Source organism: Pinus tabuliformis, chromosome 6, assembly GCF_031772625.1.
Source record: "Pinus tabuliformis cultivar Carrire ecotype Pingquan chromosome 6, CPIR1, whole genome shotgun sequence".
Taxonomy (NCBI): domain Eukaryota; kingdom Viridiplantae; phylum Streptophyta; class Pinopsida; order Pinales; family Pinaceae; genus Pinus; species Pinus tabuliformis.
This window is the reverse complement of record NC_142292.1, coordinates 1,932,722,685-1,932,750,346: the sequence shown is the minus strand read 5'-3', so window position 1 is coordinate 1,932,750,346 and position 27,662 is coordinate 1,932,722,685. Positions and strand designations below refer to the sequence as shown.

At 36.7% G+C, this 27,662-nt stretch overlaps 2 protein-coding genes across 2 annotated transcripts; both read right to left on the bottom strand.

Moving 5' to 3' along the window:
• Nucleotides 1–524: 524 nt before the first annotated feature.
• Nucleotides 525–5,730, bottom strand: LOC149266916 (malate dehydrogenase, mitochondrial-like). The gene is made up of 5 exons (XM_089409568.1): nucleotides 5,603–5,730; nucleotides 2,241–2,414; nucleotides 1,236–1,404; nucleotides 813–874; nucleotides 525–656 (listed from the first exon to the last, which is right to left on the bottom strand). The coding sequence occupies exons 2-5, from the start codon at nucleotides 2,400–2,402 to the stop codon at nucleotides 525–527; spliced, it is 525 nt and encodes a 174-aa protein (XP_089265694.1). The 5' UTR covers nucleotides 2,403–2,414; nucleotides 5,603–5,730.
• Nucleotides 5,599–9,929, bottom strand: LOC149266915 (malate dehydrogenase, mitochondrial-like). Its single transcript, XM_089409561.1, has 5 exons — nucleotides 9,660–9,929; nucleotides 7,316–7,489; nucleotides 6,310–6,478; nucleotides 5,887–5,948; nucleotides 5,599–5,730 (listed from the first exon to the last, which is right to left on the bottom strand). Exons 1-5 carry the CDS (start codon nucleotides 9,927–9,929, stop codon nucleotides 5,599–5,601), a joined length of 807 nt encoding a protein of 268 aa, XP_089265687.1.
• Nucleotides 9,930–27,662: the final 17,733 nt, after the last annotated feature.

The following is a 27,662-nucleotide window of genomic DNA, read 5'->3' as shown; positions in this document are numbered from 1 at the left end:
TCCTTGAAGAGACTCATGGCTTTTCTTAGGGAAGGATATTTGCATGCAGAATCTAGATTAACTCTGAACATTTCAATCAAACTAAGGTAAATGAAAGGCAACAATCCATCGGTCAAACCTCACAGGTTAAAAGCACCCGCTGAGTTTCACACAAATGAGAAAGCCTAAGGGAAAAGATTTGAGACATGCATGCTACATGATTTCATGTAGGATAAGTACCTAAGCTTAAGGCAAAAGATTTGAGACATGCAAATGTATGAAGTACAAGATTCAGATAAAGAGAAAGAAGCTCCTTCATGCCATATTCTCACTGACAGTGAATCTCAGATTAGGTACTTATCAAGCATGAAATCATGTTGCATGCCAAGCATGAAATCATGAAGCACACACCATGATAAGATTATCTGACTCCAACTACTGCATCAAGATGAAAAATTCAGCACTCTAGACAGTCACATAAGAATAAAAAAACATTCAAAAGATATGAATGCATATTAGCCACTATAGAGGACCAAAACATAAACTTACGCCATAGACAGTGTGGCTGAACCTTTCCCCACTTTTGCTTCAACAACTTCAGTTCCTCCATCCTGTGTGCGCTTTGTCAAGGCTTTAATGTCCTCCTCAGACAATACAGAGTTTGGCTTTGGTGTTGCCTAAAAAATTTTATCAAAACAAAAAAGTGTTAGTTCCCTTTTTAACTGTATTGAAGGGTAGGTAATTATGATCTCATTTTATCTTTGATAAATTAATCTTCTAATATCCAAGAGTAAAGAACAAACTCAAGATGAGGATCCAACAAAGTCATATACATGTGAAAAAAGTGGAAGAATTGTAACACCCGCATGTCCACCTACAACAGGAACATCAACTTCTGCAGACAGCATAGGATGACATCAACAACAAACATAAAACTGAGAATTGTATCTAATGTTAAAAAAAGCATGATGTTGGTAAGATCCTGCAGCATATCATGTATTGAGTCTAGCCCAGATGGTTGTGTGCAAAGACTGTTATCCTTCCCACCCGGGTTCAATTCCCTCAAGTGACATCTTGAGCTGACTATATTTCTGATGGCCTTGAGCCCTATGATACCATCCTTGAAATGAGGAGAAGTGCCTGGCATGTTTGCCCAGGATGCATATTTCATGATTAAATTATAAAAAATAAAAATATTTTACAGAATACTAAATATTTGAGAGTAGCTAAGCATAACAAGCCAGAATTTTAAATACCTTCAACAGGAACTCCTGCTTTTGAAGCATAGAACGTCTTTGCGCGGACAACATCAAGAGTAGTAACACCAAAGAGTTTCTTTTCATTATAGGTCCCTGCCTTCTTAAAAACCTCAGCAGCTATTGGTACAGTAGAATTTACAGGATTGCTGATCATATTTACAATTGCCTGCCATGGATATCAAGTCCTCAGCAATGCCATAAAAACCAATTCTAGATGATTTCTTGAATCCAAATATACCATTCCTGATAGAAGGAAAACATTATCCAGTACACTCTCCCCCCTCTCCATATCTCTATCTATATAATATGTAACAATATACTATACATACTGTACACACACACCAGTACATGAACAAAACAAATAATTGTGAAACATACTTCTTTATCTATTAACTTGCCACACTATGCTAGTACATACTGATTGTATGTAATATATAATGTTATAGAGGATACCTCGTGATCAAGTGGATTTGTGCACAGTTAAATAGAAGACCAAGGATATTTTTTATATTGATATTCATATGCCAATTTTCTCAAAAGTCCAAAAGCTAAGTTACTAACTACAAGAGGAGAAACAAGAATAACAGGGCTTTAACAGTGGCTGCAAACTTGCATTGGACTACACAGCTAATTACTCTTAAGTTCATTTCAATTAGTATTTCCTTCTTATGGGAAAAAGTTAGCTGCAATTTGTCTAAATAAAGAGTCAATAATGAGTCAATCACCTATTCGTTTGACTCAAAGAAGTCTTCAAGCTTCGTTAACCTCTCCAGTAGAATTGATTATATACAAGAACAATATGTAAATCTAGATCAACAACTTGCTTAAAGATTCTTGCAAATATGTATTTGTATATATTGCCATCTCTATAGATCTCAAACATACAAAGCCTTCGACAAAGCAACTTACAATGAACGTCATGCTTATTCCTATGAAATAGTCAATAAGAAAATCGCATGAAAACAAAAACTTCAAAGAAGATCATAAATCATGACAACTTACCTCTGGGCAGTATTTTGCAATTGCAGAGCAAAGAGATTTAACAATCCCTGTATTGATGTTGAAGAGATCATCACGGGTCATGCCAGGTTTTCGAGGGACACCAGCAGGAATGATCACAACATCTGCATTCTCCAATGCCGTGCCAAGTTGTTCCTCTCCCATATATCCTGCAACCTGCACCCAGGTCACACTGCTGTGAATTACTGACAAGGTCGTGACACAAGCATGATAAAATCAATATGGCAGTACCAAATTAAATGATAAATATGTAGACCAAAAAATAAGAAAATAAATTATTATCGCAAAGTTCCAAAAGAAGTAAAACTTGTTATCCTTGTTCCATGACCCAAGCAATGGTATGTCCTCCTCATAGTGAACAAGAATAGGATTATTTGTATTCTATAGTAAAATCCACCTTTTGGCTTTTAACGAGGAGATAGAGCACCAAAAGCAATGATTATGCTCGTAGGAGATTGAAGACCTATACCAACCCACGTTTCAATCAGGGTATAATCTTGTCCAATCCAGGTATACGACATTTCAATCAGGGTATAGTCTTATCCAATCCAGGTATAAAAGTGATGCTGTGATAAATAATTAGCATCTCACAAGCCACTTTAGGGAGTTTATTCAACCTTAGTTTAATTTACGCTGCGAAGACTATTTTGATTTAATCTACTCATGGATAAAGAGGCAAATCTAAACGACCCCAAAAAGGTTGGATATAGAGGCAAATCCAATATGCAGAGGGTCATCAATTCAATCCTCACAAAATAACAAATTGACAATGCAATGAGACTATTCTAACTTCTAAGTAGTCATTAGGCCAAGTATGACTTAGATCCATCAGATCAAAAAGTCCTATTAAGCAGAGGCATATGATCCAGCCGTGGATTCTGCTAAAAATATAGATGCACTTTTCATCAAAAAAATATGAACTACCTCGTCCATTGGGCTGTGGTTTAGTGGCAAGTTGTAGGGTGCTTGTCATGAGGATGACCCAGGTTCAAAACCCAGGAGGCATATTCCCATGATAATGCGGCTGCCCATGTCATTCCAAAATATGAAGTCGGGTTAACGTGATAAACACCAGTTCAATGATAATGCAGAGGTGCTGTTAATGATGACCCCTGTGCTATTGAGGTTTGCACAGATGAGCCCATCTGCAAGTCATGCGTGACTTTGATGAATAGATGCAATTAAGGTGTTTCACCCACGCCAGTCAAAAGGCCTTGACCAAACAAAAACAATAATAGTGAGCCCAACCTCAATTACAACCTTCTCCTATCAATAGCAAATACTACTACTGCTAATAATAATAATAAGCACAGCCCAAATTTCAATCTAGCCATAAATGTCGGGCAGATTGTAGTCAAGTAGTTAAATCATAGCACTTTCAGTGCCCTCTTAGAAGTATGTTGCGGCATTATCTCACCATCGGAGTTAACTACCATATTGAGATTCAACAGACAAGATCAGGAGCAAATCCTGCATGAAATTGGTGGAATAGAGATTCTATGTTTGTAGCATCTACAATGAGGGCAAAACCCACTATGTTAACAGAAAGACATTTGCCAACAAGAAAACAATCAAAAATAATAATAATGTAGCCCTCAATATCTGCCTCTTTTGAAATGGCCCAAAGAATGTCAGGTATAGTCAAATCCAATATTCACGGTGTACAATACAATCGTTTTAGAATGACAATGCGATGGGCGTTGCTTCAATGGATTGTTGGGCCAAATGTCACCTAGATCCATAAAATTAAAAACCCTAATCGAGTAGGTGCACATGATGCAGCCATGGATTTCCACGAAATAAATATCTAGGTGCTTTTTTTCATCAATCAAAATATGCACAAACACATTTACAAACTGACCATGAAAGTGAATTGAGTTGACCATTAATGTGAATTGGGTTGTGTTTAAGAAATTAAATCATTGCACTTTCAGGGCTCAAACCCACGTTCAGAAGCCCCGGAAGGCATATTTCCTACAAAAATGTGGCCAAAAGAATAAATTCCACATTCGAAGAATCCCAGAGACCTTGACAGGTTATAGCAGTGGAGTCTAAGCCTGGTATAAGGCCTAGTTCCTTTAAAAAAATAGGCGCTTACCAAAATAAATAAATTCCACATTCGAAGAATCCCAGAGACCTTGACAGGTTATAGCAGTGGAGTCTAAGCCTGGTATAAGGCCTAGTTCCTTTAAAAAAATAGGCGCTTACCAAAATAAATAAATTATCTGACCATGGAAAATATCAGAAACGTAAAATCAAAGAACTAATAACAGGTAAAACACTAACGAAAAGTAGATCCTACCAAGTGGGGCGTCGTACGATCGATCCCAATGGAGATCCCTTGAAACTAAAATCAAAACATCTCTATCGTTCGCAGAGAGAACAGATCCAGCATACAGAGAACGAAAAAAACGCGGTAGGAAAAATATATATCCCATGGTTTATATTTGGCCTTAAAAAACAGTAGAAAAAAATATATTTGAGAACACAGGAGCAAGATGAAAAAGGAATTGCATGTCTAAACATTTTGAAGTCTCAAAAAGCATTCATCAACATAGAGAAGACTACAACACTACTCTTCACTTCCAAGTTTTCAACTAATGGATTTAACTGACCAGCAATGTTTTTTGCATGAACCATGCTCAAATGCTCAAGATGAGGTAATGAATGGATGCTATGCGCCTATCTGTGAATTGCAACCACAGGCATACATGTAAGTGCAAATTTGTAAATCTCATACCCAGATTTACCCATCATCAAGCACACAACTTTTGCGGGATCCATTTGACATATCTTATGTTTAAGAAGGAATAACATCCTTGAAGAGACTCATGGCTTTTCTTAGGGAAGGATCTTTGCATGCAGAATCTAGATTAACTCTGAACATTTCAATCAAACTAAGGTAAATGAAAGGCAACAATCCATCGGTCAAACCTCACAGGTTAAAAGCACCCGCTGAGTTTCACACAAATGAGAAAGCCTAAGGGAAAAGATTTGAGACATGCATGCTACATGATTTCATGTAGGATAAGTACCTAAGCTTAAGGCAAAAGATTTGAGACATGCAAATGTATGAAGTACAAGATTCAGATAAAGAGAAAGAAGCTCCTTCATGCCATATTCTCACTGACAGTGAATCTCAGATTAGGTACTTATCAAGCATGAAATCATGTTGCATGCCAAGCATGAAATCATGAAGCACACACCATGATAAGATTATCTGACTCCAACTACTGCATCAAGATGAAAAATTCAGCACTCTAGACAGTCACATAAGAATTAAAAAACATTCAAAAGATATGAATGCATATTAGCCACTATAGAGGACCAAAACATAAACTTACGCCATAGACAGTGTGGCTGAACCTTTCCCTGCTTTTGCTTCAACAACTTCAGTTCCTCCATCCTGTGTGCGCTTTGTCAAGGCTTTAATGTCCTCCTCAGACAATACAGAGTTTGGCTTTGGTGTTGCCTAAATTTTTTTATCAAAACAAAAAAGTGTTAGTTCCCTTTTTAATTGTATTGAAGGGTAGGTAATTATGATCTCATTTTATCTTTGATAAATTAATCTTCTAATATCCAAGAGTAAAGAACAAACTCAAGATGAGGATCCAACAAAGTCATATACATGTGAAAAAAGTGGAAGAATTGTAACACCCGCATGTCCACCTACAACAGGAACATCAACTTCTGCAGACAGCATAGGATGACATCAACAACAAACATAAAACTGAGAATTGTATCTAATGTTAATAAAAGCATGATGTTGGTAAGATCCTGCAACATATCATGTATTGGGTCTAGCCCAGATGGTTGTGTGCAAAGACTGTTATCCTTCCCACTCGGGTTCAATTCCCTCAAGTGACATCTTGAGCTGACTATATTTCTGATGGCCTTGAGCCCTATGATACCATCCTTGAAATGAGGAGAAGTGCCTGGCATGTTTGCCCAGGATGCATATTTCATGATTAAATTATAAAAAGTAAAAATATTTTACAGAATACTAAATATTTGAGAGTAGCTAAGCATAACAAGCCAGAATTTTAAATACCTTCAACAGGAACTCCTGCTTTTGAAGCATAGAACGTCTTTGCGCGGACAACATCAAGAGTAGTAACACCAAAGAGTTTCTTTTCATTATAGGTCCCTACCTTCTTAAAAACCTCAGCAGCTATTGGTACAGTAGAATTTACAGGATTGCTGATCATATTTACTATTGCCTGCCATGGATATCAAGTCCTCAGCAATGCCATAAAAACCAATTCTAGATGATTTCTTGAATCCAAATATACCATTCCTGATAGAAGGAAAACATTATCCAGTACACTCTCCCCCCTCTCCATATCTCTATCTATATAATATGTAACAATATACTATACATACTGTACACACACACCAGTACATGAACAAAACAAATAATTGTGAAACATACTTCTTTATCTATTAACTTGCCACACTAATGGTAGTACATACTGATTGTATGTAATATATAATGTTATAGAGGATACCTCGTGATCAAGTGGATTTGTGCACAGTTAAATAGAAGACCAAGGTTATTTTTTATATTGATATTCATATGCCAATTTTCTCAAAAGTCCAAAAGCTAAGTTACTAACTATAAGAGGAGAAACAAGAATAACAGGGCTTTAACAGTGGCTGCAAACTTGCATTGGACTACACAGCTAATTACTCTTAAGTTCATTTCAATTAGTATTTCCTTCTTATGGGAAAAAGTTAGCTGCAATTTGTCTAAATAAAGAGTCAATAATGAGTCAATCACCTATTCGTTTGACTCAAAGAAGTCTTCAAGCTTCGTTAACCTCTCCAGTAGAATTGATTATATACAAGAACAGTATGTAAATCTAGATCAACAACTTGCTTAAAGATTCTTGCAAATATGTATTTGTATATATTGCCATCTCTATAGATCTCAAACATACAAAGCCTTCGACAAAGCAACTTACAATGAACGTCATGCTTATTCCTATGAAATAGTCAATAAGAAAATCGCATGAAAACAAAAACTTCAAAGAAGATCATAAATCATGACAACTTACCTCTGGGCAGTATTTTGCAATTGCAGAGCAAAGAGATTTAAAAATTCCTGCATTGATGTTGAAGAGATCATCACGGGTCATGCCAAGTTTTCGAGGCACACCAGCAGGAATGATCACAACATCTGCATTCTCCAATGCCGTGCCAAGTTGTTCCTCTCCCATATATCCTGCAACCTGCACCCAGGTCACACTGCTGTGAATTACTGACAAGGTCGTGACACAAGCATGATAAAATCAATATGGCAGTACCAAATTAAATGATAAATATGTAGACCAAAAAATAAGAAAATAAATTATTATCGCAAAGTTCCAAAAGAAGTAAAACTTGTTATCCTTGTTCCATGACCCAAGCAATGGTATGTCCTCCTCATAGTGAACAAGAATAGGATTATTTGTATTCTATAGTAAAATCCACCTTTTGGCTTTTACCGAGGAGATAGAGCACTAAAAGCAATGATTATGCTCGTAGGAGATTGAAGACCTATACCAACCCACGTTTCAATAAGGGTATAATCTTGTCCAATGCAGGTATACGACATTTCAATCAGGGTATAGCCTTATCCAATCCAGGTATAAAAGTGATGCTGTGATAAATAATTAGCATCTCACAAGCCACGTTAGGGAGTTTATTCAACCTTAGTTTAATTTACGCTGCGAAGACTATTTTGATTTAATCTACTCATGGATAAAGAGGCAAATCTAAACGACCCCAAAAAGGTTGGATATAGAGGCAAATCCAATATGCAGAGGGTCATCAATTCAATCCTCACAAAATAACAAATTGACAATGCAATGAGACTATTCTAACTTCTAAGTAGTCATTAGGCCAAGTATGACTTAGATCCATCAGATCAAAAAGTCCTATTAAGCAGAGGCATATGATCCAGCCGTGGATTCTGCTAAAAATATAGATGCACTTTTCATCAAAAAAATATGAACTACCTCGTCCATTGGGCTGTGGTTTAGTGGCAAGTTGTAGGGTGCTTGTCATGAGGATGACCCAGGTTCAAAACCCAGGAGGCATATTCCCATGATAATGCGGCTGCCCATGTCATTCCAAAATATGAAGTCGGGTTAATGTGATAAACACCAGTTCAATGATAATGCAGAGGTGCTGTTAATGATGACCCCTGTGCTATTGAGGTTTGCACAGATGAGCCCATCTGCAAGTCATGCGTGACTTTGATGAATAGATGCAATTGAGGTGTTTCACCCACACCAGTCAAAAGGCCTTGACCAAACAAAAACAATAATAGTGAGCCCAACCTCAATTACAACCTTCTCCTATCAATAGCAAATACTACTACTGCTAATAATAATAATAAGCACAACCCAAATTTCAATCTAGCCATAAATGTCGGGCAGATTGTAGTCAAGTAGTTAAATCATAGCACTTTCAGTGCCCTCTTAGAAGTATGTTGCGGCATTATCTCACCATCGGAGTTAACTACCATATTGAGATTCAACAGACAAGATCAAGAGCAAATCCTGCATGAAATTGGTGGAATAGAGATTCTATGTTTGTAGCATCTACAATGAGGGCAAAACCCACTATGTTAACAGAAAGACATTTGCCAACAAGAAAACAATCAAAAATAATAATAATGTAGCCCTCAATATCTGCCTCTTTTGAAATGGCCCAAAGAATGTCAGGTATAGTCAAATCCAATATTCACGGTGTACAATACAATCGTTTTAGAATGACAATGCGATGGGCGTTGCTTCAATGGATTGTTGGGCCAAATGTCACCTAGATCCATAAAATTAAAAACCCTAATCGAGTAGGTGCACATGATGCAGCCATGGATTTCCACGAAATAAATATCTAGGTGCTTTTTTTCATCAATCAAAATATGCACAAACACATTTACAAACTGACCATGAAAGTGAATTGAGTTGACCATTAACGTGAATTGGGTTGTGTTTAAGAAATTAAATCATTGCGCTTTCAGGGCTCAAACCCACGTTCAAAAGCCCAGGAAGGCATATTTCCTGCAAAAATGTGGCCAAAAGAATAAATTCCACATTCGAAGAATCCCAGAGACCTTGAGAGGTTATAGCAGTGGAGTCTAAGCCTGGTATAAGGCCTGGTTCCTTTAAAAAAATAGGCGCTTACCAAAATAAATAAATTAACTGACCATGGACAATATCAGAAACTTAAAATCAAAGAACTAATAACAGGTAAAACACTAACGAAAAGTAGATCCTACCAAGTGGGTCGTCGTACGATCGATCCCAATGGAGATCCCTTGAAACTAAAATCAAAACATCTCTATCGTTCGCAGAGAGAACAGATCCAGCATATAGAGAACGAAAAAAACGCGGTAGGAAAAGAGGAACCCACCTCAGCACGGCTGTTGATGTGGCCGACATCTGCAGCCACACCTGGAGTGCCAGTGATATCATAGAGCGCCAACTTTGACACCAGATGACTGAGTTTCATCAGAAGAGCCAATGGCTGCCCGATACCCCCAGCAGCTCCCAACACAACAACCTTGCGTGGCGGACTTCCACCACTCGAATAAAACTTTCTCGGCATAACATTAGTTTTGAAAGAAGAAGATGATGCATTCTTCAGTGCAGATCCCACCAATCGTCGCATTGCAGAACTCATTTTTGCCGCTGGTAACAAGAAGGGGGAGATTCCAGAACTTAAAGGCCGAATCAATGGAGATGTGTGGATACGACTTTGTTAAAAGGGATTTTAAAGCCTCACGGTACTATGCAGGGCTTTGGTTTAATCTATTTTATTGCGAAATTCTTAGTTATTGACAATCAGACAGCTCGTGATAGAAATCCCTCTTTTGGGGGGACGAGGTTCGGGAATGGAACATCATGTGATCAAAATTTTCAGTTGGTCAAATGTTAATTAAGTTATTATAAAATAGAGATATTTTTTATTTTAATTTTTTAAATAAATTTAATAATATTAGGAGATTTTTATCAAACTCTGGTTAGGGGTCAGACTAGTTTACAATGTATTTAAACATTGCAAATCTCGGTGTGTTTAAAAGGAAAGTGTTTTTTTTTTTTTTTTTTTTTTTTTTTTTTCAGGGGTGTTATTTATTTATGGAATATGTCATATTGTGGATATTTTGATTGATATTGGACCATTTTAGTTGTTTGTTATGTATGTCGAATAGTCCAATCCCAAGGAATCCTCGAAAGTGGTGAATCTTTGCAGAGAATCTTTAAAAGTGGTGAATATGATGTTAGGGTGTTTTTAAAAAGGGAGTGATAATTGAGATAGCTATATATTTTAAAAGAATATGTTTTTAGGGGTTATAAGAGTGCGAAGGACCATTTTCCATTCTAGGGAAAGGGAAAGGTTTATATTTAGGGATTAGGATAGTTTTTAATTTTTATTTCAAGGTAATAAGATCATTGAGGAAAGATATTATAAAAATATAATTGTTGATGGAGATTTATAATGATAATTAAATCTTTTTATAAAGGTATAAGGTAGGGTTAAAGAATGTTGTTATAAATAGTTTACAGGATAAATAAAGAGATAGAATTGTTTGAAAGAATGGAGTTATTTCATGCGCTTAGCGCAGTAAATAACAAGGTAGTTGGGTTAATGTAGCAAGTAAGTTAGATAAACGAGTATTTTAAAATAAAATCTGGTAAGTAAGGGTATTAATCCCATAAGAGTTCAGCCTTGAGCTAATAATGACATATTTTTATAAGATTAGAGGATTTAGATTATATTACTGCGAGAAAAAACGTGATTATAACATAGATGGATTGGTTTGGTCTATCGTTAGGGAGGTCAAAGCAATAGCACATAAACAAAATTTTCATATTGCTCGCATTCTTTCTGACCTGAGAGTCTGGGAATTTAAACCAAAAACAAGGATATACATAGACAAAATTACATAAACTAAGAGACCAAAATACATTCTGAAACAAGTAGAAGAATAGAGACGGTATAGAGAGAGTTATCATTTTTCCTAGAGTTGCACTTGAGTTGTCATTCTACAGGGTGTTAAGTATGAGCTCGAGGGTGAGAGTCATCTCCTGTGGTTGATGGAGGCTGGGTAGTAGATAGAATTTGGTTGAGGTTGTCATCCATGTCATTCAGCATGTTCTCCATGTTGTTCATTCTGTCCAGGAGTTCTAACATCAAATAAGGAGCTCTTGTTAGGTGTCAACCCTGTCAGTAAGTACCCGGCCCATGAGTGTCTCAGTATGACATTACAGGTTAATATTCTTAAGCAGAGGCCCTCGCCCTGGTGAAGTTTCTGTTATCATGAATATAATCTTGTGTTTCTCGCTCCACGTGATGATTTGGCACGTATCTTCTAGCCTAGCGAACTTGCCCTTTGATGTAAGCGATAGCTCACTACATGACCTCAAGAACGAGACGTTGATAATGGTCCACGATGGCTCCGGTGGAATCCTGAGCATGGGAGGCATGCAGGGAGGGAGGAGTAGGAGAGGGGAGTTGACTCGATCTGCCCCTATGTTTTGCCTCTGTGGAGATGGTGGTGCAACATCGAACCATGACTGAGTGAGAGGTAGGGGCAGCAGAAAGTCGATTGAAAGGAGGAACAAGTCGATGGTGGGTAAAAATAAACTAGATAGAGGTTAACCTTTCTAACTGAAAGTGGGGGGGGGGTTAAAATTGTGAGGAGGCTCAGGTGAGGAAACCTACAACAAAAATAAAGCCAAGCATGGGGACAGAGAGACAAGATCCGAAATTCCAAATCGGAGCAAGAAGAGAGGTTGTGGAAAAGAACTAATCTTGAAGTGAGTTGCAAGGGGAGTAAAGGAGAAGACCAAACTTGATTGATAGAGATCCTTGTAAAGGAGAGGCATGGATGATAACCGAAAGTGGAGATCCTAAGGGGTTGATTGCAAGTGCAAACGTCGGGGATTACATGGCGCTTGCAAGCTAGAGTCATTGATAGAGTGTTGCAAGACCCCATGACCATATGCCCTATTTTAAAGGCTTCGAGAATTGGTTGTATTTTTCTCTTAATGATCCAACATGATATGCTTTGCTTCTTTAAATGACAGTGGTGTACTCACCTACACAAAACCATGAATGTGTGCTCGATTCGAAGAGTGTGAGATCTACGAAATGATAGTAGCCCACCTCCTTTCGTACAAATGCCTCTAATACCATAAATATCATCCTCTACTGAGAATTGTGATGGTGGTGGCAGATATGCCATGCAGGTCGCTAGGTGTGGGCATCTTGCCTCCCTCTCATATGATTACTACAGATCATGGTCAATCAGGAAAATTAATGTTGTGCACCCACCTTAGGGAACTTTGTCTTGTTCAACAATGTCCTGACATTCATGCTTCCATTGAGCAACAAAAATTTGTTCCCATAGAGATTCCATGACCTCTAAAGTGAAGTTGAGCCCTTCATTGGCAAGGATGTTTACCAACTTGTTGCCCTTTCTTAGTATGTGTTGGAAAGCGAGTGCATTGAAGTTTAGGAGTTGTTTTGTGATATTCTCTAGACTAGCCAAAAGTCTCCAACTCCTTTAGCTCGAGTAGCCCCGCCTACCACCATCTATTTGATCTCTGCAAAGAAATGTAGTAAGATCATTTCACAGACTAGGAAATTTGTTTTCCTTATGATTCACCCTCAAGACAAGAAGAAGAATGTGGCCACAAATTCCAAACATGGCTCCTCCGCACAGTAGTAGCAGATGGACAAGGTCATGGAGGAGTACAAGGACATTTTCACCTCACCTGCGGGGGTACCTCTCCATTGTCAGGTCAAGCACTCCATCGATCTGACCCCAAGCGTGTCATTCCCAATGGATCAATATATCGACGTTGTGTTCTCGAGAAGAATGAGATCAAGAGGCAAATTCAGGAGTTGTTGCAGAAAGGGCACATTAGGAAAAGCTCATCACCCTGTGGGAGTCTGATTGTATTGGTACATAAGAAGGATGGGACCTGGAGACTCTATATTGACTATCGGGTGCCAAACAAAATCATTGTCTATAATAGGTACCCAATCCCATGGATTGATGACCTTCTGGACCAGCTCAAGGGGGCCAAATATTCCAGCAATATTAACTTGAAGTTTGGTTAATTCTGATGTGTGGAAGACTGCCTTCAAATCCAAGGAGGGACTTTTCGAATGGTTGGTCATGCCTTTCAAGTTGACGAATGTTACTGCAACCTTCATGAAGTTGATGGATGACATCTTGTGACCCTTCACCAATGCATTTGTGGTGGTGTATTTAGATGACATCTTAATCTTCAACCAAAGTTGGGAATGAACAAGAGGTTAGTCATGATGATAATACATGGAATGAATACTTTGATACAATTGTTATACTTTGTGGGTGTTATAAATAAGTTCAGTTATAAATTAATGGACGATATAAGTACATCATATAGTCTAATCTCTAACCTTGGAAAAAATAATGCATGTATCAATTATTTTAGGTTGGCAATGGAATCAGAACAAATGAGGAGTTTAATCATTTTGATAGACCAATACAATTACCTGCATATGGACGTGGCCTACGCCGTACAATTAAATCACGCAAAAAGAAATGGGTGGAAGAGGATATGACAATGGAGTTTGTAAATGAAATAGAAAATCAACACAATGAACAAGAGGTTGGTCATGATGATACTACATGCATAGATGAATAATTTGAGACAATTGTTGTTTTTGGATGTTCCTAAGGTAGAAAATCTAAGAATATGAAATTAATGTGGCTTGTTTTTAAAATAATGTGTTCAAAAATAATATTTTTAATTTATTGTATACATGTATAATGTTGTTTTGTTGAGTAATTTATTGCGTATATCTTTGAAATGGATCCATGTTCTATACAGTAATTGCTATCTAACATTAAATAATGGTTCCATTTAATTATAGGTAAACGATGTTGATGATACACCTATTAATGATCAAGATCCAACTAGACCATTAAGAATTCAACGAGATGATCCAATTCATCCTTTAAACCATACTAGGAGAAGAAGAGAAGCATTGAAGAGAGCACTACCACGTGAAAAATTTGAGGAATTGATGAAATTAGCATACATTGATGACATGCCATCCACTACTCAAAGTAGAGATGTCGATGGAAATGTAATGCATGAAGAATGATAGTAATACGTATCCAGAAGATGGTATTGAAACTAGTAATTGTTCACGAATCCATAAGATTGTAAGGTCATTCTCATTATCATAATCATTGTCATCATCATCACCATCATCCTTGTCATTGTTATTGCCATCATTACATTATCATCATAATCACCATTCATGCCATCATCATCATCATTATGGACATTGTTTGCAATTGTTCATAATTGTAGATGTTGTAAGAAATGTCATCAACCCAAAAAATGTGATCAGTGCTAGAAAAGGGTTGTTTAGGACACATTGATATACGTAAGATAAATAACAACTCTATTTTTGACAGATGATCGATGATGATGATCATCACCACCATTATCATCGTCATTGTCATTTTTATCATCCCCATCATCATCATTAATGTAATTTCTATCGACATTGTTGTAATCATGCATCATCATCATTCATGCCATTATTGTTTTTGATGATGACCTAGATGAAAATGATGATCATGAAACCAAAGATAATGCTTATGATTATGACAATGACAACATCTAAAATTGGGAAGATTCGCCAACGTCATTAGCATCGTCATCATCATAATCATTGCCATCATCATCATTGTCATTGTAACCACTATCGTCTTTATCATCATAATCACAATTCATGTCATCGCCATCATCTTCATTTTCATCATTGTCAATATTATTGACATTGTCATCAATTGTTCATAATTGTCAATGCCATAAGGAATATCATCATTGCAGAAAATATGATGAGTGTTGGAAAAGGGATGCAAAAGCGAACATAGAAATGGGGGCAACAATAGAAGTAAAATTGGATGAAAAGTGGATACAGCATAAGTAGATGCACAACAACATGAAAAACCTGACACAAAAGTGGATGCAAAAGTAGATGCATTTGTCAATGCAAACTTGGATGCAACCATGAAGGCAAAAGTGGAAGTAAACATGGGTCCAATGGTAGGTGTAAAACTTGGCACAAATTGTGGTGAAGCAAATGTGGATGCAACAACGGAAACAAAAGTATATGCAAAAATGGATGAAACAAAAGTGGATGCAAACGTGGAAGCAAATGTGGTTGCAATGGTATGCGTAAGATATGGTGCAACAAAAGTGGATGTAACAATAGACAAAAAATATGCAAAATAAGATGAAAAAATGGATGTAAAAGTGGAAGCAAACATTGATGCAACATGCAAAACAAAATTGGATGCAAAAAATGGATATAATGTAAGTAGATGCAAAAGTAGATACAAAACGAGATGCAAAACCCAATGCATAAACCTGACATAAAAGTGGATGCAAAAATAGATGCAATATTTGATGCAAAAGAGGATGTGAACATGGATGCAAAATTGGAAGCAAACGTGGATACAACAGTGAGTGCAAAACATGGTGCAAATTGTGGCATAACAAAAGTGGATGTAATGATAGATGCAAACAAAGAATCAAAGTATGATGCAAATGAAGATGTAAAAAGGGATGCAAAAAGTGAAATTTAAAATGGGTGCAACAGTGGATGCAAAATTGTGTGCAAAAGTGGATGCAATAGAAGTAGATGGAAAACGAGACACAAAACCCGATGCAAATCCCGGTCCAAAATTGGATACAAAAAGGGATGCAAAAATAGATGTAGTAGTTGATGAAAACCTAGACGCAAATGAGGATGCAAACGTGGATGCAAAATTATAATCAAAAGTGGGTGCAAAAGGAGGTGCCAAACTAGGCGCTAATTGTGGCACAAAAATATTAGATGCAATAGTGGGTACAATAATAGATGCAAAAGAGGATGTAAATATGGATGCCAAACAAGAGGGAAAAGTGGATGCAACAAAAGTAGATGCAAATTTTTATGCAAAACTAGACACAAAACTCGATGTAAAACTTGGCGCAAAAGGGATGCACAAATGGATGAAAAAATGGATGCAAAAAATGATTTAAAAAAGGATGCAAAAGTCGATGCAAAAGTTGATGCAAGTGTAGGTGCAAAAAGTGGATGCAAATGAGGATGCAAAAGTATGTCAAACAAAATTAGGTGCCAAACTTGATGCAAAACCTGGAACAAAACCTGGTGTAAAGGATGACACAAAACTTGGCATAAAATTTGGTGCAAAACGTGGTGCAAAACCTATTGCAATACCTGGTGCTAAACTTGGTGTAAGATTTGGTGCAAAACTTGATGCAAATTTTGTGTCAAGTTTTGCACCATATTTGATAAATGGATGCAAATAGCACCAAAAATGGGCTCTAGATGCAAGAAAAGAAGTAAAAAGGGACGCTAATCGCTGGTTTTGTTGTAGTGTATGTGTTTTGTGTGTAAATTATGTGTATTTAAAATGAATTTTTGATGTATCATGTGCATGGTTAAAACTATTGATGGGACAAATGCCAATCTAAGACATAATTAGCTAATGAATCAGCCAATCAGTTCTGGTCTCGAGGAATATGAACATAATCAATGTAATCAAATAAACATTCCAAGAGACGTACCCTCAAAAAATAGTGTAGGAGAGTTGAGTTCCTTACATAATAGAGACATTTGAGCTGAGGCACTACGAGCTGAGGGTCAAATTGAACAACTGGGTGGTGTATGCTAAGGCAACTGGCCCCAGTTAAGAGCCTAATGACAACACTATATTCAGCCACATTGTTTGTGACAAGGTGGATACAAATACCCCCAGAACTCATAAGCTCATTAATAGGTGAAAAGAGAATCCAAGTGGCAGAAGCAACATTCCAAGTGTAATGGTTTGCACCATCTGCAAAGCCTCTATAAGGAAGCGAGGGTGTTGAAATATGTGCATCAAATACCAGACACACAAATCACACACAAAAACTGGGAAAAAATGCTAAAGACAAGAAAAAAGAAACTTATCACACGCACACTCATATACAATATATATAAGCGACCATGCAAAGATACTAAGCATACTAGCGTTTCAAATATAGCCCATTTCGAGGCTTCGACAGTGGATTCCATTCATAATTAACTAACTCATAGGCCCCTTTCTTGAGAACATGTGTAACAATGTAGGGACCATGCCACATAGGTTCAAGTTTATCGGTCCCCAACTTATCATGATCTTGGTCATAAACCAACACAAGGTCAAATAGTTTTATCATATTGGGCCTTCACACATTTTTATGAGTTTCATTATTGACCAAAGTGAGAAGGCATTGTTCATCGAGATGGTTCAATTGTAAGAGATGTTCTTGCTCAGTCAAAGTGTCAGGGAGTAACTCAAAAACTAGTTCAACAGAAGAGATTTCACACTGGATAGGGAGAGTTGATTCTACCATACACACCAGTTGGAATGGGCAAAGTCGATGGCAGATTTGACCAAGGTTCGATATGCCCATAAGGCAGAAAATAACATAAGATTCCAATTAGATTTATGTTTCCCTACCATCCGCTATAACATGGTTTTCAAATTATGATTAACAACTTTGACTTGTCCATTGGCTTGAGGATAATAGGACGTCGAGTGTTCATGGAGAAAACCCAACTTGACAGCTAGTTCCTGCATCATGTGGTTTTGAAAATGTGAACCATGATCAGTCACGATGCATTTAGGCACACCAAACCTAGAAATGACATGGTTAAAAAGGAATAAGGTAGCAGTGTTACTGTCATTTAGATGTGTAGGCATGGCCTCGACCCATTTGGTAAAATAGTCAATGATGACGATGATATGGTGCTGACATTGGGAGGAGGGTGGGCTAAATTGCATAAAGTCAATTCCCCACTGGGAAAAAGGTCTAACTACAAATACTGGATGTAATGGGGCAGTGATGAGCATGCATTTTACAAGAAAATATTTGATAAGGATGGCACTTTTGGACTGCTGAGATACAATCTTTGAAAAGTGAATGTCAAAATTACCTTGCACACAAGATTTTCTAAGTAGTAGCAAGACCAGATAAATGACCAAAACACACCCCAACATGGTAATCATTAAGGGAATGTTCAGTTTCTTCGTGAGTAAGGAATCAACATAAGGCAGTGTCAACACTGTGACGGTAAAGAGTATTACCGATAATGAGATAATGTTGAGATTGATGGCGTATACGCCAACGATCATCACGAGATAAGTTAGGTCGAAAATGTTGTGTTTGGAGATAGAGACGAATGTCTCCATACCAAGGGTCAGAAGTACTAATGAGGAACAATGAGTCATTAGGAAATGGATCCACGACAACAAATTCCTCATCAATTTGAGGCAACTCAGCAAGAAGCTCAACGAAAGCTAAGGATTTTTTAGATTTAGCAATAACGAACTCCAAATCAAACTCCTGAAGGATGAAAATCCACTTGGAGTATTTCTCCCCTATGATTTGATGGCTAAGGATGTGCTTCATGGGGTTGGAGTCAGCAATGACAATAGTCTTTCACAGTAAAATATAATTCCTCAATCGTTGTACAACAATAATTGTTCTGAAGGCCAACTTCTCAACATGGGAATAACGAAGCTCAAGACTACTCAGGCCTTTACTAAGATAGTAAATGGGATGTTCATTGTGCATGTCATCTTCTTGGACAAGAACCATACCTAAGGAAAACTCTGAGGTGACGAGATATAACAAAAAATCTTGGTTGAATTAAGGAGGGATCAGCAAAGGTGCGGAAAACAAAGCATGTTTGAGATCGTCAAATGAACGTTGGGCTTGGTCGTCCCAAATGAAAGGTAATCCTTTCTTCGACAAGCTTATGAAGCCTTGGGTAATGTGAGCATACCTGGAAATGAATCATCGTAAAAGATTGGCTTTTCTCTGAAGTCTTTGAAGTCGGCGAACAGTATGAGGAGGAGGAAAATTTATAATCGCCTTAACCTTTGAGGGATCAAAACAGATCCCTTCTTGGGAAACAATAAAGCCTAACAATCATCTATATCATACATAAAAAACACATTTGAGAGGATTAAGCTAGATTTTGTAAAACGACATTACAGAAAAAATTCTCAAATGTGTGCAAGATGATCCTCACGAAGCAAATAAAGATCGGTAAGGTCATTAAAATAAACTTCAACGATGTGTTTAATATCATGAAACACATAGGACATGTCACAATGGAAAGTGGAACTGACATTTTTTAGATGAAAGGGTATTTTACAATAGGAAAATGTACCCCACAGACAAATAAAAACAGTCTTGTGCTGGTCTTCAGGTTTAATTTTGATATGGTTATTTCTGGAAAAACCATCCATAAAGGAAAAGATAACATTACGAATGCACGCACCGAGAATCTAGTCAATGAAATGTGTAGGATAATTATCTTTTGGACAGGCTAGGTTCAATTCATGGTAATCAACACATACATGAATAGTTCCTTGTTTCTTATGAACTGGAAGAGGATTAGAGACCCATTCCGTCAAAGGTACATGATAGATAAAACCATCATCAAGGAGTTTTTGAACTTCAACTTTAATAGTGGTTTCCTTACGTGGGTTAACCAGCTAAAGTTTTTTCCTACATGCTTAGCTCAAGGATAATTATTAATCTAGTGTCAGATAATTCAAATATAAATACAAGGAATTTCATCAAAAGACCAAGCAAAAACATCGTGGAATTATTTGAAAAGGGCGGTGTAGGTGTCAATATCTGAAGGAGTGCAATCAACCCCCATCAAGATATTTTCCACGACAACTAGTTTCGTGGCAATATTAATAGGAATGGTAGCAGAAATATTAGCCAAGTTCCCTTTCGAAGAAATGGAAAAACTCCATTGGAAATGTGGGGAAATATTGGCATGTCCAGAGGAAACCTGGATTTGATGAGACACATCCAAACTCTCTACGTGGGGGAAGAAAGAAGAATGATGATGAAGAGCTCCCCATAGATGGTCATAAATTGACATGAGTTCTCAAATAGCTTCATCGGATGGTAACGGGAAGTTGAGAAAGTCTCAAGAGAGGGGATGGTCAATAGCCCAAGAAGGCAAAAATAAATCATCAGGTGGTACTGAAATGGCATCACAAAACTTGTTAGATGTGGAAGCCAGCTGTATATCTTGATAAGAAAATTCTACTGGGCTTAAAGGCATAGACTTTCCATATTGATCAATACCAGATTGAGAGGACACCACCCAAGTATCATCAAGAAGCTGAGGTCCACAGGTATGCGAAGAGATCATAAGATAACGAGTAGTGGTAGAGGTAGAGGGAGTGAGATCATTGATTATGACAATGTTGCCTTTGTGAGGAAAGAAAAGTAAATGAAACATGGACGAGACTATGAAAGTCATGGAATAAAACCAACTACGGCCAAGGAGTAGGTTGTAATCCAACGAGGCATTAAAAAATTCAACGTCAAAATAGACATTTTCCCCCCTAGCTCAATGGAAAACTTAGGAAGAACCCACTTAGGTATAAAGTTGTGCCTGTAAAAATCTTGGAGAGTGGTGTTGGATGTGGTGAGCATCGGAGAGGCAAGAGCTTTCCAGAATGGTGTTGACATGACACAAGTGGAAGAGCCTTCATCCACCAAAGTGTGATAAATATTCTTGTGGAAAACATGTACGATAATCTGAAAAGTGATCTGAGAGGAAAGGCGAGGAGCAGCGTTGACAACATTAAACATGATGAGACTTGAGTTAGATAGATCGACTCCACCAATCCCAGATAACAAGGCCTTGCGCTACTGAGGACAATTTTGCAAAATCTCCAAGGAAGACATGGCACAAGGAGCCTGGGGAGGATCTTAAACAATACTGTAATGTTGAGCGAACCGAGCAAAAGAATTTTTTATTGTGTTACGAATAACACCCTTGGGGGGGCGATAAACAGGTTCCACAGGCTTATCCAAAGTGAGAGGTCCAGTGGAAATAGGTGGAGTTCGTGAGTCCTTAAGAAATAAACTCAGGAACATCATATGATTTACCTCACGTGGTCACATTCACAATTTCCTTGAACATAAAGACTAATTAACTATGGTTGTGATGAGAAAATGACCCCTCATTTCCCCCTTGCGGAGGTGGAGTAGGTTGAGAAAACATTTGTTGCTGAGGCTATGCAGGGAATGGATGAGTCAAAAAAATAGGTTGTTGAGTGGATGGTAGTGAAAAGAGCCTATGGACTTCATCCATCCGGGGGAAATCATGAGTGAGGTGGTCTCCTTGATAGATTTTGCAAGGGAATTTGATTTTATGATGATGTTCACTGGTGTCCCCTCCCTGATTTTGAGGGTTGGTTTTGGGTTTTGTTGTACTATACAAAATCCCCCATTTTAATATATTATAAATTTCCTATGAAATATATTATATAAATAAGGACCCTTTATTTAAAAAATAAATTCTTATAATCAAAGTTTAATACTTAGGATTTTTAATTAAAACCCAAATATTAAACCTTGATTATCCCAAAAAAAACCAAATTTTAATAGCCCCCGAGATCAAAACTATACTTAGGCTTCAAAAACCTTAAGTATTTAAAAAATATGGGTTATTTTAAATAAATCGGAGTTTTATTCCCCTAAAGTTCAAATCTTAAAAAATATCTGACTCATCCCGCTTCCCTGCATCGCAACCACACAAAGGTTCCAAAGGCCTTAAGTCTGAGCCCTAGCTGATTGCGATATGTGATTAACCCAACCTCCACAATTGGGAGTTAAAGTCAAGATCAAAGTGCAAAATACAAAGGAAATAGGCCATAGTTCTAAATATTCTTAACAAAGAAAAAACGTGCAAAAACATTAATCCAAGACTGTCGGGACCCACAAGGCCACATCACTACATCGCATCGCAAACCACACCATGGAAGTTACAAAGGCTTATGTATATACCCCATTACCTTAGCTCAGATTGTGATTGTGATTAGACCGTACCCGCGAGTATTATTCACTACGATTTATATTTATATCGCGTCCGGAGGTATATACCGCAATTTCATGAATCTAAATGTCTTTTCTCCTACTTCCTCCCTTACCCGATTGCGATCTGTGATAAGCCTAGACTCCAGGGAATTATCAACTTCATTTCATTTAAATCCATGTTTGGAGCTATCGCAAGAACCATTCCTTTTTCTGATTGGGATATTTGCCCCAACGCCGATTATGATATGACGTCAGCAGTGACGTAAGATCCACATCATCCTCCATGTAAGTTGCCATGTCATTGTCATGTCTCTCACCATGTCAAAGCCATGTCATCCCCCACATCATCCTTGACATCACTATGACGTCATCTCGGGATCCCGCAATCAAAAAATTTAAAGGGACACAACCTCTAATAAACCTTTCACCCCAGTCGATTGTGATATACGACTAGACCAGACCCGATGGGATTATACAAACCAACTCATACATACCTCTCATCCATGGAAATCACAAATTTTAAGAGGATACGGTTTATAACAAGCCATCCACATTTCAAACGCTGATTGCGATGTAATTTTAAAAAATGCCCCTTTTGGATTTTATATGAAATACTCCTGCTTCGAGCCAATTGCGATTGCTCTAAAGTTTTGCCCCAAACTCTTATAGCTGATTGTGATAAGCCATAAAACTCCGCATTCCTCTCCACGATCTTTGTTAAATTTATTGCGCTCTATGTTTTCATAATTTCTTGCAAAAGTGATTTGTTTCAAATAAAATTTGTTTATCATATCATTCATGTTTATCTTATCAATCCTTGTTTGTTGTGTTCAGGTCCATAACAGAGAGAGAAAAGTATGTTGGTCAGTGGCAGATTAGTTCAAACAAGACAGACAGGCATCCGAGGAATTTGATGAAACGAATGAAGCTGATGATGACAACAAATCCTTTGCAAGAAACCGCTACCAAATATTGTTTTCTTTAAACATTGTTGAAGAGATCTATTTAATGCCATCAACACTATACACAATAGATTAGAGTTGTTTTTGCTATTTAAGCTTAGCTGCTATAGGAAATAGAGGTCCTAAATTTTATGAATAAAGGCCTATGAAACCTTGCACTACTGTACTTTCATCCCTTTTTAATAGAAATATTGGAACATGGTTTTATGAATTTTCAATAAAGGATTTCGAGAAGTTGCACTATTGTACTCTTGGAATTATCTTTGTGAGAAGGATTAAACTACTACTATTTCCTTTGTGAGCTAAGCAAACATGCATCTGGTATTTCTATCTTTGTGCCTCTGTTTTGTTGATGAAATAAATAGTGAATTTATCTTTGCAAATTATTTATTACATGATATTTAAAAAAGAACAGTGTTACATGTATTCACTTCTGATCATGCTGCCATTGATGTTTGTAAATATTTGTAAAGCAATTTGCCTTTTTCTAAATGCGATATGAACTATACATATTATTCTGATTAACTATTTAATCATAATAATCAACTTTAAATATTTTCATTTCCATTAGTGTTTGATCAATCTATGTTGTCATTCACTATGGAATATTATTGTAGATCCCATCTAGATGAATGTTAAACAATCTCGAGCTATAGAATAGATTAATGCATATGTTTCCCATTGATTCATTACTGCAAATCCATCTATTTCACTCCACTATAAGTATTATATATCCATTCAATCACCCTCATTTGGAAACTGGTCCCATTATATCTAGTCGGAGCCACTGCTTAAACGAAAAAGGAGTTGTCTTAAGGTTCAGACCATGTGGTTTTCCCATGTGTTGACGCAATGATTTTCGAGGCCTCAACACTTTCTGGCGCTAGAAGGAGGGCATGCAGACTATGAATGGAAAGTAAGTCCAATCCAAAAACAAAGGCCATTCCAATAGTCATTCTCCATCCAAATCTCCTACAACTTCCAGATCCCCTCCAGAATCTCTTACTTTTAGATCAGAAGTTGTACAATCACCTCCCAAGTCTCCTAGAATACTTCCTGAGGTAATCCCTGTGGATTATACTCTAGAATCACCAGAAATTATAGCTTTGATAAAGAAATTGGAAGATGTCTCCATTTCAGCAGAAAAGCCTGAATCATCTGAAGTTTCTGAAGGAAGTATAACTTCTATTTTTCAAGGAATTGGTGTTTTAACTCGGTCCCAAAGTGAAAAACTTGGCATCTCGCCATTTGAATTTCCACTTCAATCCCACCGAAATAAAATTACTACATCAGATTCCCAAACATCTACTAGTGAGATTACCTCATTCTCTCATTCACCAACATCTCCATTTCTTCCTTTTTCATTTCCTTTCTCTCTACCGTTCACTTCATCTATTTCCATTTCCTCTACACAAACAACTAGTGTTGCCTCAAGTAGTACTATCACAACTACCAATTCTTCTTTCATCACATCCACCTCTCCAACTGTTACAATGGCAGCCAGACCATGGTCCAATCCGGGAGCTATTCAAATGCCAACACCACTTCATCCTCTACCAAAACATCTTGAAAGATGGCTTCCCAAATTCAATCCTAATGATGGGTTACCTGCTAAAGAGCACCTTCACAACTATATGTTAGCCATCAATCTTAATGGGGTAGATGAAGAAGATGTTGTTGTTAGATTATTCCTGTACACTCTTACAGGATCAACAGGGTCTTGGTACTTTTCTTTACCAGCCAATTCTATTACTAGTTGGGATATTTTTGAAGAACATTTTTTGACTAAATTTGGTGATGATCGCTCAACTGCATCTCTTATCAATGACCTTTCCAATTTAAAAACGAATTCAGGGGAAAAGATAAAAGATTTCAATTCCAGATTTAACAAATTGTTAAATAAAATCCCAGCTACTTCTAGACCTGGTGTCGATGTACAAATAGAATGGTATATTTCATCTCTTCCTTCTAACATAGGAATTTTTGTAGATAGAGCTAATAAAATTACCTTGGTAGAAAACATGAAAGAAGCTGTGTTTGTAGAGAAGGGAATACATACACTAGAAAAGAAAAAAGATAAGGAATATAGAAAAATAAAAAATCTTACATTCAAGGATGAAGCTAAAAAGAAAGCACCTAAAGATCCCTTTGAACTTGAAGGCTTACAACAAGTCCTTAAAACCTTGTCTAACGAGATGGTAGAGATCTAAAAGCAAGTAGTTGAATATTTTTTCTTCCAAAAAACCTTTTAGATCATTCAGGAGAAATCAGCCACCTAATTCACAACCTCCAAACATGATCTCTAATGTAGAAATTGATGACGAAGATGAGGAGGAAGCAACATTTTCTGCTGAAGAATCCCAAGATGAACAAGTAGCTGAATTAAATGGAGTGTGGGATTTTATGCTTCCTATTTTTGATAGTGAAAATGAATATGAAGTATTACATGTTAGCACAAGAAGTAAAGGTTCAATTGATCCTATACAACCAACTAAAAAATAGAAACCTTCAACTTCTACTGCTAAAGATAAAGCTGTTGTTAACAAACCCACTTCCACTTCTCCCCAAGAAATTCTGTTTTCATTCAATTCTCCATCTTCACCCAAAACTTTAGTAGTTTCAGATACTATGGATTACAATATAGTTGAGGATATGAAGAAGATAAAAGAAAACATTTCTCTTTTTGAACTCAATAAACTCAAACAACAACACAATTTTTTACTGAAAGAATTAAACTCAGTACCTACTTCTCCTCTTCCTACTGCTCTAGTATGCAAAGCTTCTAACAGAATGAGTAAACCTAATGTTCATTCATTATTAGATCCCTTTGATGCTATTCTGATTGGTGACAAGTCTAACTCACATACTCCTCCTTTTCTTTTGACTTTTGAAATATTTAATAAAAATGTGCATAATTGCTTGGTAGATTTAGGGGCTTCTTCAAATATCATGCCGTATTCAGTTTGTCTGAAATTAAACAGGTCATCCCAGAAAACTCCAATTCACATTGTGCAACTTGATAGGACAAAAGTCAAAGTCATAGGAGAAATGAATTCAGTTCTTATTAGATTATCTTCGAATCCTGAAGTGTGTCAAATAATTGATATACTTGTTGCTGATATCCCAGACTTCTATGGTTTAATTCTTAGTAGAGATTGGTCAGAAAAATTACATGGTTATTTTTCTACTGATTGGACTCACCTATGGCCCCCATTTAATGGAGAGTCGAATCAAATCAGAAGCAATCGAGAGAAACATATGAAACATTCAGTAACAGATTTCGAAGGTGAAAATGAGGCAGTGGTATTCAATAACAACATTCTTGGAAACTACACCACTGAATCATTTTTTGAGAATATTAAAGCACAAACCTCACCATTTTTCATTAATTCTATAACTTCTCAAATCAAAAAAATTTCACAGACATACTTTTCCATATGTGTAAATATAATAGAAAAACCAATAGTTAATTCTTTATTCTGGACATTGTATTTTGATGGGTTGAAATCAAGTGATGGTGCAGGAGCAAGTTGCATATTGATTAATCCTGAAGGTGTGAAGATAATGCTAACTTGCAAATTGGAATTCGAATGCACAAATAATACAACAAAATATGGGGCATTAGTCCAAGGTATATATAAAGCAATTAGCCTTGATGTTAAATACTTGCAAGTTTATGGAGATCCAAAAAATTGTAGTAAAATAAGTAAAAAACATGATGCATTGTATCTATACGTACTTGAAGCATTATCAGTCATTGGTTCAGTTTGTCACTTCACATTTTTTAGCATTTAACGTTTATGTTATTCTTAGAAGTCAGAATGCCAGCACTGACCTTCTTGCTAACGTTGTATCAAAATTGATCCTATCCGAAGATTAAAATTCCGATAGATTTTCTGTAGAATTAATCTTTAGGTTATCCATTACAGATAATATCACCAATTGGCGGGTATTTAATGATGATGAATACATTTTAAACTTTTTAACTTCTGAGAAATCATACGATGACCAAATTATTAATGAGGATGGACATGATGATCAATTAAAACAGAAAATTGATGATAATCCCATACCCGAATATGTAGTAAAACTTGAAGATCTATATGATTTAAGAGACAAATTTAAAAGAGTTACTAATTCAAAACTACAGGGTGCAACTCTGAGATTTGAATTAATAAATCATGGGACAGATCTTAAACCCCAGAATGTCAATTTAGGACTTGGTCTCTCATATGAAGAAAGATTATCCTTCATTCATTTGTTTAAAAAATATAAGGATTACTTTGCTTGGAGTTATGAAGATCTGAAAACATTTGACACTTCCATAATTAAACATACAATCCCAATGTTATAAAATGATAAACCTGTCCAACAGAAGCTAAGGAAATTTCTCTTGAATTTATAGAATTAAATCAAAACAGAATTGAATAAAGTCCTTAAAGATAAAATTATTTTTCCTGTTAGGCATTCAAGATGGGTTTCCAAAT

Bases quoted from the DNA above. Each gene is read 5' to 3' on its own strand.
- LOC149266916 (XM_089409568.1), bottom strand. From the start codon at position 2,402: ATGGGAGAGGAACAACTTGGCACGGCATTGGAGAATGCAGATGTTGTG. The intron at 875-1,235 runs GTATTTAAAATT...TGCTGTCTGCAG, and splicing joins AGCAGGAGTTCCTGTTGAAG to AAGTTGATGTTCCTGTTGTA. The intron at 657-812 runs GTATATGACTTT...AAAATTTTTTAG, and splicing joins TTCTTCCACTTTTTTCACAT to GCAACACCAAAGCCAAACTC.
- LOC149266915 (XM_089409561.1), bottom strand. From the start codon at position 9,929: ATGAGTTCTGCAATGCGACGATTGGTGGGATCTGCACTGAAGAATGCA. The intron at 6,479-7,315 runs GTAAGTTGTCAT...TATCCATGGCAG, and splicing joins TTGCAAAATACTGCCCAGAG to GCAATAGTAAATATGATCAG. The intron at 5,731-5,886 runs GTATATGACTTT...AAAAAAATTTAG, and splicing joins TTCTTCCACTTTTTTCACAT to GCAACACCAAAGCCAAACTC.